At 48.7% G+C, this 13,618-nt stretch overlaps 2 protein-coding genes across 3 annotated transcripts in view; one reads left to right on the forward strand and one right to left on the reverse strand.

The window, feature by feature from the left end:
* LOC135057509 (gastrula zinc finger protein XlCGF8.2DB-like) overlaps positions 1-13,618 on the reverse strand; it is a 156,247-nt gene that overhangs the window by 50,725 nt on the left and 91,904 nt on the right. The gene's annotated exons all lie outside the window — the stretch shown is intronic.
* Positions 2,322-6,954, forward strand: LOC135057508 (uncharacterized). The gene is made up of 4 exons (XM_063963369.1): positions 2,322-2,982; positions 3,854-4,007; positions 4,883-5,048; positions 6,382-6,954. Exons 1-4 carry the CDS (start codon positions 2,932-2,934, stop codon positions 6,740-6,742), a joined length of 732 nt encoding a protein of 243 aa, XP_063819439.1. The 5' UTR covers positions 2,322-2,931; the 3' UTR covers positions 6,743-6,954.

Below are 13,618 nucleotides of genomic sequence, written 5' to 3' on the forward strand. Positions count from 1 at the left end.
TCAGTGGATCTGTGGAGAGAAAATGGCGCTGGTGAGTGCTGAGGAAGAAAGCCCCGCCCCCTCAGCGGCGGGCTTCTGTCCCGCGATTTTGTGTAAATAATGGCGGGGGCTCATGCATATATACAGTGCCCAGCTGTATATATGCCCTATTTTGCCAGAAGGTACTCAACTGCTGCCCAGGGCGCCCCCCCCTGCGCCCTGCACCCTACAGTGACCGGAGTGTGTGGGTGTAATGTGGGAGCAATGGCGCACAGCTGCAGTGCTGTGCGCTACCTCATATGAAGACAGTAGTCTTCTGCCGCCGATTTTGACGATTTCTTGCTTCACCCGCCGGCTTCTGTCTTCTGGCTCTGCGAGGGGGACGGCGGCGCGGCTCCGGGAACGGACGACCAAGGTTAAGTTCCTGTGTTCGATCCCTCTGGAGTTAATGGTGTCCAGTAGCCTAAGAAGCGCAACCTAGCCGCAGTTAGTAGGGCTGCTTCTCTCCCCTCAGTCCCACGTAGCAGAGAGTCTGTTGCCAGCAGAAGCTCTCTGAAAATAAAAAACCTAACAAAATACTTTCTTATTAGCAAGCTCAGGAGAGCTCACTAAAATGCACCCAGCTCCGTCCGGGCACAGATTCTAACTGAGGTCTGGAGGAGGGGCATAGAGGGAGGTGCCAGTGCACACCAGTAGTCCTAATTCTTTCTTAGAGTGCCCTGTCTCCTGCGGAGCCCGTCTATTCCCCATGGTCCTTACGGAGTCCCCAGCATCCACTAGGACATTAGAGAAAAATACTTACTAATCGCACCATGGAATCTCGCACAAGCCCTTGGGTAAGTGCACATTTTCCATCTGACTGTGGCCTCCAATAAGAACGATGAAGCTCCTGTATGCACCAACATATTAGCATCATGTACGTAACACGCCCATGAGACGGACCATGTTTGCACACATTAATAGCCACCACCTCCCAGTCACTGCCCAGGAATGCCCAGCTGGTGCACCCTGACATAGCCGGAGCCAGTACCTTCCCTACCCCAGTCATGTCCCTTCTGCACACAGTCTACTATCCGGGAACAGGGGGGGGAGCGATGTCTCCAGCCCTCTGTGCGGGTACCAGAGCTTTGGTACTGTACCGTACATCCCCTGCTCGGCTTCTCTCCCTGCAGCAGCCCAGAGCCTGCTCAGCGCCTTCCCCAGTCACATACATGTTTGCATACACACTAACACACATACCTCCTGTATATACACATACTTCCACATATGCATATATACACCCGTCCTGCTGTATATACAAGATCCGGTCAGGATTCCATCGGTCGGGACGCCGGCTGTCAAAATGCCAATAACAGAATCCCGACACAACTGAGAATGGCAGCATCTGAATCCCGAATGGGATCACAAGCCTGGCGCTGGCACACAGACAACCGGGATCCTGACATTCATGCTGCCATGCCGCCAGACAGGTAAGCAGTGAAGGGGCGGGGGGGGGGGGGGGGGGGGGGGCAGTTAGGTTTAGGGTGTAGTTGGAGGGTCAGGTTTAGGCTGTGGGGAGGGGGGGTTGGGTTTAGGCACAACCGGGGAAGGTTAGGCCTGGGGTGTTCGGGTAGGTTTAGGCTGCAGGAAGATGGGGTTAGCCACCATCGGGGAGGTTTAAGCTGCGGGGGGGGGGGGGGGAATGAGGGTATTAGATTTAGGCTGCGGGGGTGGAGGTGTTAGGCTGCGGAAAGTGAGGGTTAGGAGGCCATTTTAGGGGATGTAATTATACTTACCTTCCCCCTCTTGGGATTCTTACTGACAGGATGCCGTGGTCGGTATTCTGACAGCTGGGATCCTGACTACTGGCATTGCAAACCTAACTCATATATACATATAACGCCCAATATACATATATATTCCATACTCCCCCACATATGCATAAAGCCCTTCCTCCTAATATACACCAGCACACACAGGGTTACACTGCACTGCACCAGCACACACAGGGTTACACTGCACCACTACACACCGGGTTACACTGCACTGCACCAGCACACACAGGGTTACACTGCACTGCACCAGCACATACAGGGTTACACTGCCCTACACCAGCATACCCGGGATTACACTGCACTGCACACACACATATACTGTATATAAACAGACTGTTTATACTGAAATCAGTGCATTCCAATGACCAGACAGCAGCCAGGAGATAATTGAACATTACTCACACACCACGACCATCAGCAGCGCTGTAGCAGGATAGGTCAGGTGACAGTCGGATCATCAAAGTCACCTGACGAAGAGGGGGGGGGGGGGGGGGGGGGCTGGGCTGCAGCTCCATTGATAATCCGGCCCTGGCTATGCAAGTGCCATTGCTATAGGGCCCAGAGGCTTAGGGACTCAGGTCCCATTGCCAGGCCTAAATGGGGTGACATTCCATGCTCGGTGACTGATGTGTGTAGTGGATGTTATAATGGTGTGGGCAGGCCTGTAAGGTGTGTGTCCTGGAAGGCTGGAGAAGCACCACCAGGCCCCTACCCCCAAAGTTTACTTTGGTGCTTGGCAATTCCTGAGCCCTTTACAACATTCAGACATGTGACACTGCGGTAAAATAACCTTGCCCCAATCTGCAAAGCTCCGCCAATTTTGGGCAAATATTGCCCCTCGGTTATTTGGGTTGGGGCAGGTGGGGGTATGCCATTTTGCCCCTGTTATGTCTAAACACAGTCTAACACTTTTGTCATACAAATATTTGCCTGTATAGTTGCTGCTAATGTCTGTGCTATGACATCATAATGGTCCTGTGTGCTATGACACAGCTATGACATAATAATGGTCCTACACCATGAGTAATAGGCCAGGGCAGCACACTAGGGGTTATTCTGTTGCCTGACCTCGGTTGAGTAGCACGCGTTTGTCGCAGCTCCTGAAGTTCGATAGGTTGCAGATTTAGAAGCATTAGCCATGAGTGGCTGGTTTGCGTCTAAGATCCGTTGGCCGTTCCCATGGAGAAGGGTAAGTGTACTGTTATTTTTATTTATTGTACTTCATTATTTGCACAATTGGAGTTTTTCATAGAGCTTAAAAGGGGCGGGACTTACATAAAAGTGGGTATGTCTGGGCGCAGAGGGCTGTGTTTTGAAAGGGGCCCAGGGACTGTTCTATATGTATTTAAATGGCTCTTTATATATTTTAGTAGCTACACTGTTATGTAATATTGGTGGTGATAACGATGATAAGCTGGAGGTAATTACTCAGAGTTGCAACATGCGGCACTACTGTGGACCTATACATCCCAGCATGCCCTGCCACACTTTTAGGGTGCCCTAAATGCAAATCTGTGGCAAAGTATGCTGGGATGTGTAGTGTCAGAGCAGCTCCCATTGCTTACCACTGGCTATGCATACCCTCCATAATGTGCGTGGCAGACACCCTGACCTGCGCTGCTCAGACCCACTTGTGTCATTTAGTAAAGGGTTGGCATTGAGATCCCTGGAATGAGGGATTAGATCTGCTCATACAGCATACCTCACAACTGTCCTGATTTTCACGGAACAGCCCAGTTTTTTTGGGACTGTCCCGCTGTCCATCCTGCGGGTTGCAGTGTCCCGCTGTGGGGAAGGAGGGGGGGGCAGTTAGGAGGCTCTTGCTACTCACTGCTCTGCTGAGCAGTGGTGAATAGACGCTGTGACAGATGGAGAGGGGGCAATCCAGTGCAATTGTGGGCACTCCAGTGACGCCATGCCCCTTTTCAATAGACCACGCCCCCTTTTCGAGTGTAGCTTTCATGTGTTATATACAGATATATGTCTGCATTACTGTGTAGCAGTTATACAATAGTTGTGTATGTAACTAGATAGTGAATTGCGTCTTTCTGTAATTGAAGGTCTCCCAATATAACCTGGGTCCCACCGTGCTGGCCACTATGGTAAAGGGGAGTAGAAAGATCGGGATGACGGTGATCGAAAATAAAGATCACTTCCTGGAGATAACGTCCTTAGAACAACATGGACAAATCGCCAAGAGTGGACTACAGATAGGTAATATACTCATTCATATATGTAAGAGAACATGAAGTATTATCTAAATAAGAAAGTGATGTATATATATATATATATATGCGCTGCCATAAAAGCACATAACTCCAACAGTCAATGCATTAAGAGTAAAAAGGCACTTACATGACAGGAACTAAAAGGTCAATACAATGAAATAATGGCCACAAAAAGTAAATAAATAAATAAATATATAAATTTAATTAAGAAATATAAGGAGTAATTCTGTGGCTAACCTAACTAATGAAATTGAATGAAAAAAGATCCCTAGTGCCTATAAGGAATGTAATGCCGCCCAAGGTCGACAGCAGTGCAGGATGCCGGCTGAACTCTGACATTTTTTTTAAAGGGGCAATCACTTACAAGGCATGGTTTTGCCCTGTAAGTAATTGCCCCTTTAAAAAACGTCCGACTTGGGCCCGCATCCCACGCGGCTGCCAAACTCAGGTGTCATTACATCCCGCCCCATGTGTGTACATATCTGCATTACAGAGCTAAATAGAACTAGTAGCAGGAGATTGGGCCCCGGTACTAAGGGGCGTGGCCAAGCATGTGGGGGTGTGACCACAGCCTATTGGGATCACTGGGGCCCTATTTACATGATGCACTGACCACTGGAGAGCACGTGTTCACACCAACTTGGTGGCCTGGTGCAGCCCCTCTACAGCCCAGGCCCCTGTGTGCCCACCCTCCCCTCTCAGCACCCCTGCTTACACTATCCTATGTGACATGATAACTACCTGATTAGTACCGTGTCACCAGTAATGTGAGGGTAAATTATAAATAACTTATTATCTGGAGCTTAATGACTAGCTAACCCCTTCCTGTTATTTTATATTCAACTATGTTATCATTTACAGGAGACGAATTATTAAAGATCAATAAGCAGAATGTGGTGGGATGGAGCGTCCTAGATTTTCAGTATCATGAAAGTAACATCAAGCTGGGGAAAAAACTAAAGATCTTAGTGTATCGTGGTCGCCAAAAGGGTTCGGATCCAGCAGCAGGCGCTTCATCAGAGGAAGTGTGAGTTCCATATAAGCACCGTCTATATCTCACCAATGTATACTGAATTTTACCAATACTAGTATTATTATTATCATTGTGTACACACATTCAGGACTCATCCATATGCATATAATAACCCTGCCACATCAGGTATAACATAACACGCATACAATAGTGACAACGCAAGTGACAGCCTGACCTAGAGTAGCGCCCAAACACCACAACTTGATGAGAATTGGCTTTTTAAACAGAATTCTTCATAAATATATCTTGGAATAAAAACGTGTGGCGCAACCCGTGCGTTGCGGTTCTATTGTCACGTGGTATCCTCCTAAATCCATAAGGAATATTTTTCTGTCTGTCGGGAAGAGGTCCTATTCTACAGAAAGGAATAAAACCCTGATAGGACGATGAGGGCTGGCTCCTAGCAGGGAGAACAGAAGGAAGAAGGTTCCTCATAGATTTAGTAGAATAATACTGTGGTAATCAAGAGACTTGGGTGACTATTAACTTCTTTTACACCATTAGATACGTTTGTGGAACTCTAGCAGGTCCTGGCTGCCAGGGCATTCTGAAGTTTGTGGTTCCACATGACCACTATGCTCTGGCAGCCAGAGGAAGCCATGAGCGTGATTTACCAAGCAATCTGGGTCATTCCCCAACCGTACTTAAGGGCCCATTTATCAAAGTATATTTGTGGCTTTATCCCCGAAAACATCAGTTTTTGGGGGTTGCCCACAAATATAAGGTATCTCCTGAATGTATGTAGGAGGGACCACAGCAGGTATCTGCTGCGATCCCTTCATTGCCGCCGGCAGCTGCATCCCCCATAGGTTTCTATAGGGAATATGATGCTGCCAAATTTACCAATATCAGGAATGTGACGTATTCCCGATATCGGTTCCTGGGGTGTCTGCCACCTGAAGAAGGCCAGAGCCAGAACCCTCCTTCGGAAGTGGCCTCTGTGCAGCGCAGTCACATACGTGCCAACTTCCTCCTGTAATCTTCCTCCGCTGGAAAATTCCTGGAGGGGACATGCAGCGGATCACTGAGGGGGCGTGGCCTGGTGCTTCTCATTAGGACCCACCCCCTCACAACATAATGCTGTACATTACAGGGCTGTCAAGAGGGGTCAGGGCCAAGATGATGCGACTTTCTGAGCATCATGTCATCATTTCACCCATTTCTCCCACTTCAGTAGGGAGTCCACTGGACTTCCTAAATAAATATGGATGTTCCAGAAGAGTAGGTGAGTGCAGCTGCACATTATGTGGGAAAAGGGAGCTAATTGTTCAACTAGCGAGCACAGCACTAATGAGCAAATGATAAAATGACTCTTTATGTATTACAGGTTGGAAGGGGATTCCGCATCTTCTTCAGCGCCAGAGACAGAATTTGCATTTGTCCATGAATACTTCATAGGACAGGCAACACCGGATCCTCATAGTGACACGTCTGACAGCACCCACCCAGATTGTGACGCAATCATATCCCCACGTAATGATGAAGTCTCCCACTCAGATAGTGACGCAGGTTCCAACGCAGATAGTGGTGTAATCCCACCCAGAGCCAGGAGAGATAATCCGGACAAGGAAATGAATTTCGTCAGCAGGTTTGGCAATTTTGTGGAAGAAGCCCTCCGAGAGTGGGATGAATGCACACAGGATTGCTGCTGCGCGTTAGGAGCCCTTGGTCTGTTTTGCCTTTTGTAAAGGTGAATGTGATGGCTCCTGGCACCCTGCCCGTTACTTACATCTCCACTACAGCTGCAGAGCCTCTTAATGCCCAGAGGGAAGGGCAGTCCTTCCAGCCATGGTTCCCCAGAGGTTTCCCCCACCGGGGGTTTTTCCTCTCCTGAGTGCTGAAGGATGATTTAAATTACCATCAGTTCTAAATAAAAGCTCTGATCCCTTTCTCCCCTACATCCGTCTCCTTTTCTTTATTTTACCTGAAGTTCATGTGGTGGTATACTCTGGGCTGAAAAGAGAGGGGAGGGCATCAGCCATCAGACAGCTTATAGATCCCGGGAGTGATCACCAGGGATGTGATGCAGATGAACGTGTCATCGCCAGTAGCGGATCTTGCCACGGGCAAGCAGGACTTTTGCCTGGGGCGCCTCCTTCCGGAGGGCGTGGCACCATGGCAAGATCCGCTGCTGCTGTGCCCCCCACTGTCCCACTGTGAAGGGAAACTAGGCGCTACGCGTATAGTTTCCCTTCGTGGAGAGGACCTTTTCTGTAATTATGTGCGGTGCGCGTAGACGTCATCGCGCACCGCACATCATTTTAGCGGCGTTACTACTGTACAGGGGGCGCAACTGACCACGCCCCCTGTATGAAGCCACGCCCCCTATGGCCGCCCGGGGCGCAAAAAGCCCCTGAACCGGCCCTGGTCACCGATTGAAAAGGGATCATGAGGGTCGAGTGGAACCAAGATTAAACCATCTGGAAATATAACCTCTAAATCTGAGATCTCTGGGTAGTGTGCCCTTATACACATCACATACAGGGCCTGATTCAGAGCCACACAAGGACCAAAGTTCACATAACTTGGGAGATTCTTACCAACTCCGTATGCGAAAAAATAGATTTTAATACCTACCGGTAAATCCTTTTCTATTAGTCTGTAGAGGATGCTGGGGACACTTCATAGACCATGGGGGTATAGACGGGATCCGCAGGAGACATGGGCACTCTAAGACTTTTACTGGGTGTGAACTGGCTCCTCCCTTTATGCCCCTCCTCCAGATCTCAGTTATAGGAACTGTGCCCAGGGAGACGGACATTTCGAGGAAAAGGATTTATATTATTTTTAAACTAAGGGTGAGATACACACCAGCTCACACCACAAACACGCCATACAACATGGCATTTGTAAGAAAACCCAGTCAACAGCATGAACAAAAAACCAGCAACCAAACACAACCATTGTGTAACACAACCAAAACCTACCACCACTACTGCAGATAGAGTCCGCACAGGGACGGGCGTCCAGCATCCTCTACGGACTAAGAGAAAAGGATCTTCACAAAAGTGATGGCGCAAATGATGGTCCTTTTGCGCAAGCGAGGAGTCACAATTATCCCGTACTTGGACGATCTCCTGATAAAGGCGACCTTATGTCCTGTGCAGGAACATAAGGTAGAAATGACGACTTACCCGCAGTAGCCGTAGATACCAGGTCCGCGAGGCGGTCACCAAACAAGACACCACCTTTATACGGCAGAGTCTCCATATTTTTCTTCGAATCAGCATCAGCATTCCATTGTCGAATCCACAATGCCCTCCTAGCCGAGACTGACATGGCATTGGCCTTTGATCCTAAAACGCCAATATCCCTTGCAGCGTCTTTCAGATACCCTGCAGCGTCCCTTATGTAACTTAAAGTTACGAGAATGCTATCCCTGTCCAGAGTATCAATTTCAGAGGATAAATTATCCGCCCATTTTTCAATAGCGCTACTCACCCATGCCGACGCCACGGTAGGTCTGAGCAGCGTACCCGTAGCGACATAGATCGATTTCAATGTGCTGTCCTGGCGACAATCCGCAGGATCGTTCAGGGCTGCCGTGTCCGGACTCGGAAGAGCCACCTTTTTGGAAAGTCGGGATAAGGCCTTGTCCACACAGGGGGTTGATTCCCACATTTTCCTGTCCCCCGAGGGAAATGGATATGTCAGCAGAATTCTCTTGGGAATCAAAAACTTTTTGTCATGATTTTCCCAAGCTTTTTCAAAAAGAGCATTCAGTTCATGAGAGGGAGGGAACGTTACCTCAGGTTTCTTACCCTTATACATGCAGACCCTCGTATCAGGAACCTCAGGGTCCTCCGTGATATTCAACACGTCCTTTATCGCCACAATCATGTACTGAATATTCTTAGCCAGTTTAGGATTCAATCTGGTATCATTATAGTCGACACAGGAATCAGAATCCGTGTCAGTATCTGTGTCCACTAACTGGGCAAATTAACGTTTCTGTGACCCCGAAGGGGTTTGTGACAATGCAGTCACATTCTCCATTCATGGACCTTCTCCATTCTCGGTGCTGTGACTCAGATTTATCAAACCTCTTATTTAACAAAGCCACATTAGCATTCAAAACATTCAACATATTCATCCAATCAGGAGTCGGCGGTGCCGACGGAGTCACTCCCACAGCCTGTTCTGTCTCCACACCTACTTCCTCCTGGGAAGAGCATTCAGCCAAACACACTGGGCTATAGGGAACAGACCCACACTAAGCCTGTCTCCCAGCCCTGACCGCGGCTCAGTCACCATCTTCCTATCTCTCCCTCACCAGTCACCTCCAGAGATTAGCCCAGGGGCTAGAGCCTGTGGGTTCCCCACACAGAAGCCCAGCACACTCTCTTCAGAGTCCCTGTGTAAGTCCAGTTTATGTCATAGTTACACTCCTGAGATTTAGTAGCCGAGGTCTGTGCCCCTCACAGCACTAATGTAACAATAACCACAACGCAGTTATTGGGTACCTCTCACATATACAGTATACATACATATACGCCTGTCAGTGCAAGGTAATACCCTGCTAGGAAACTTCCAGCAGCCCTGACTGCAGTGCAGAGGTGTCACTTGTATAGGTGACAACCACTGCGCCACCCCCTGTGCACCAAAAAGGGGGATTGGCATATCACAGAGGGGGTGTGACAGACAAATCATGTGCAGTGGGCGTGGCCGCATTAGAGAGAAGCGTGGCTTCGCAGGCAGCCCCCGGTTTCATCACTCCATTGAGGCGTGTCCAGCATCAACGTAGATACTGGCTGCCACCGGACAGGGCTGTATGCAGTGGCGGCTCCTCCACTATGACAGGAGCCAGGTGCTGCAGGAGAATGTTACACTTCAGCACCTGGCTCCTATCTCTGTGGAGAAGCCGGCATTTTGGTGTCATTCCCTCCAAGTGTGACACCCGGCGCAGGCCGCACCCCCCTTCTGACGCCACTGCCGCAGTCATGTGTAATGTGCACAGCTACTACTGCTCCGGGAAGTAAGGTTTGGGATGGAGCTCAGGGATCTCCTCATATGCAGGAATTGGACATACGCAGTGCCAGATTAAGGTCCACATGGGCCTGGAGCTGACATTTAGGAAAGGACTACTATGTGCAGTCGCAGGTAGTGTGATCACCACAGTAGAGAAGTTCTCCCCAGGGTGGGGGTAGGGGGTGACATACTATATCACTGCACTACTTCTCTAATACACTGTAAAATACCACTTACAGAGGGTAATGATGAATATTGCAATATTCGGATTTTTCTTCTTAAATGCTGTTGACTGAAGTTTCCTCTTTCTTGATGCAGAGGGTTTTAAGGTACCAAATAAAGCTTTTTATTTGAGAATATACAGTTTAAAACAATTTAGAAAATAAATACCAATTGATTGTGCAACAACATAGATTTATGGTTGTTTTGGATAAATAGAAAGTTACTATAATGAAAACAGTACACTTGCTCTAATAGACATAAAAGACAAAAAATGACCGTATTCCACTGTTACAATCTAATTTTCTCTATAAGAGTAAAAGTTATATTCAACAGATTTCTTAACTTCTATTGTTCAAGTCGACACTACTGTAATTTACCATATACTACTGTGAATATCATTAAATAACTCTAAAAGTTCCCACTGCGCAGTTAGTCATTTATAAATGGCCATGTCGTTGGTGCACATGAAGTCTCTTAGAATGAATATATTACAGATGTAATCCCGACAATGAGTTCCCTTTCTATTCTGACTAGTTTGGTCCTAACGAGCCACTCTTTATACTCCCTTTGAGGTGTGCAATATAGTCAGAATCGATCTCTTCACCAACTAATTCTGTTTGAATAAATCCAAATGTACTGTAGAATTTGTTAATTGAAATATACTCTCCGTGACTATATCTATCTGGGTCTCTCGGAATTAATCAGCCGTTTTGTTAATCTGTATTGTGCTAGTGCTTTGCATAAATGTCAGATAAAACTGATGGTAATTTATTCTTTTAATTTTTTAGCCTGAATGAGTTGAAGAAATTTTCTACTGCTAAGTCACCGGGTGCAGCTGAGAGCACTGTCTATTGCCGTGTCTGTGGTGTAGCTGAGGTAAGTCAATCCTTGAATAAATAAACTGCACTATTCTGTGGATTGTTAATTCATTAACTTCTGAATAATAATAGATTATATCCTCCTTCCTTTATAGGTTGGTTATTACTGTCTCAAAGAACATATCTTATTAATTCAAGATATGCAGGGGTATATAATTTTGCATTTGCATCCCCTTCAGTGTAAGTCTCAGTTATATTAATTTTGCTAGGGGAGTATGACTGAGATCCCCTTCAGAGAGAAGCCCTTTTTCTCTTTTACTTTTTACTATGAACTTCCCTTAGCCTTATATGGGTCTGGGGGAGTTGCTCACCCCTCCTGTCACTCACTGACTCCGTCCTCGTTACTCTGGACGGGTTGGTTGGAGGGATCTGTACCGCCTCTCGGAAGGCGTCGTTTAGGGAAAATCTCTCTTCACTTAGCTCAGTGTCCTCCGTCTCCGCCGCCACGGGCCGCTCTCTCCGTCTGCAGAGCCCGCAAGCCCCGGCTTCTCGATGCCGGACGAAATTCCCCGAGACTCCGTCAGGTAAGTAAGCTCTCCTCGTCAGGCGGTTAGCCGGGCTCTGTCAACTTCTCTTCCCCCGGGTGACACTCAGCCGCGCAGACTCTGCTCCTGGCTCTCCCCGCTCTCTCAGACTCTGCACGCGGATCTCCCTCACCTCCTTATATCTCTTCTCACTCAGTTCCCCGGATCAGTCCCGCCAGTTCTACTGCACTTCACGCGCTGGCTCTCGAGAGCCCCTTGGGACCAAAGCTCCCCTATAGGAGTTAATAAGCTCATCTCCTCCTGTGCCATTAATTGCTGGACCGGTCCCATTTATTCCCCACGGAGGGGTATTAAAACTACTGCCCAAGTCCTGGTGTTTTCCATGAGAACCACAACCCTCAAATACTGTGATTACAACCAAATTATTATTAACTTCTTAACCATGGTCTATATTAAAAACAGGGTATTACACGTCCCCACACCACACCACTAAGCTACCTACCCACACCACATCACTATGCTACCTCCCCACACCACATAACTATGCTACCTCCCCACACCACATCACCATGCTACCTCCCCACACCACATCACCATGCTACCTCCCCACACCACATCACCATGCTACCTCCCCACACCACATCACCATGCTACCTCCCCACACCACATCACCATGCTACCTCCCCACACCACATCATTATGCTACCTTCCCACACCACATCACCATGCTACCTCCCCACACCACATCACCATGCTACCTCCCCACACCACATCATTATGCTACCTTCCCACACCACATCACTATGCTACCTCCCCACACCACATCACCATGCTACCTCCCCACACCACATCACTATGCTACCTCCCCACACCACATCACTATGCTACCTCCCCACACCACATCACCATGCTACCTCCCCACACCACATCACTATGCTACCTCCCCACACCACATCACTATGCTACCTCCCCACACCACATCACCATGCTACCTCCCCACACCACATCACTGTGCTACGTCCCCACACCACATCACTAAGCTACCTCCCCACACCACAATGCTACCTCCCCACACCACATCACTATGCTACCTCCCCACACCACATCACTATGCTGCCTCCCCACACCACATCACTATGCTACCTCCCCACACCACATCACTATGCTACCTCCCCACATCACCATGCTACCTCCCCACACCACACCACATCACTATGCTACCTCCCCACACCACATCACTATGCTACCTCCCCACACCACTAAGCTACCTCCCCACACCACATCACTATGCTACCACCCCACACCACTATGCTACCTCCCCACATCACCATGCTACCTCCCCACACCACATCACTATGCTACCTCCCCACACCACTAAGCTACCTCCCCACACCACATCACTATGCTACCTCCCCACACCACATCACTATGCTACCTCCCCACACCACATCACTATGCTACCTCCCCACACCACATCACTATGCTACCTCCCCACACCACATCACTATGCTACCTCCCCACACCGCATCACTATGCTACCTCCCCACACCGCATCACTATGCTACCTCCCCACACCGCATCACTATGCTACCTCCTCACACCGCACTACTATGCTACCTCCCCACACCACATCACTAAGCTACCTCCCCACACCACATCACTAAGCTACCTCCCCACATCACCATGCTACCTCCCCACACCACATCACTATGCTACCTCTCCACACCACATCACTATGCTACCTCCCCACACCACATCACTATGCTACCTCCCCACACCAGATCACTATGCTACCTCCCCACACCAGATCACTATGCTACCTCCCCACACCACATCACTATGCTACCTCCCCACACCACATCACTATGCTACCTCCCCACACCACATCACTATGCTACCTCCCCACACCACATCACTATGCTACCTCCCCACACCACTAAGCTACCTCCCCACACCACATCACTATGCTACCTCCCCACACCACATCACTATGCTACCTCCCCACACCACA

Source organism: Pseudophryne corroboree, chromosome 3 (genome assembly GCF_028390025.1).
Source record: "Pseudophryne corroboree isolate aPseCor3 chromosome 3, aPseCor3.hap2, whole genome shotgun sequence".
Classification (NCBI taxonomy): domain Eukaryota; kingdom Metazoa; phylum Chordata; class Amphibia; order Anura; family Myobatrachidae; genus Pseudophryne; species Pseudophryne corroboree.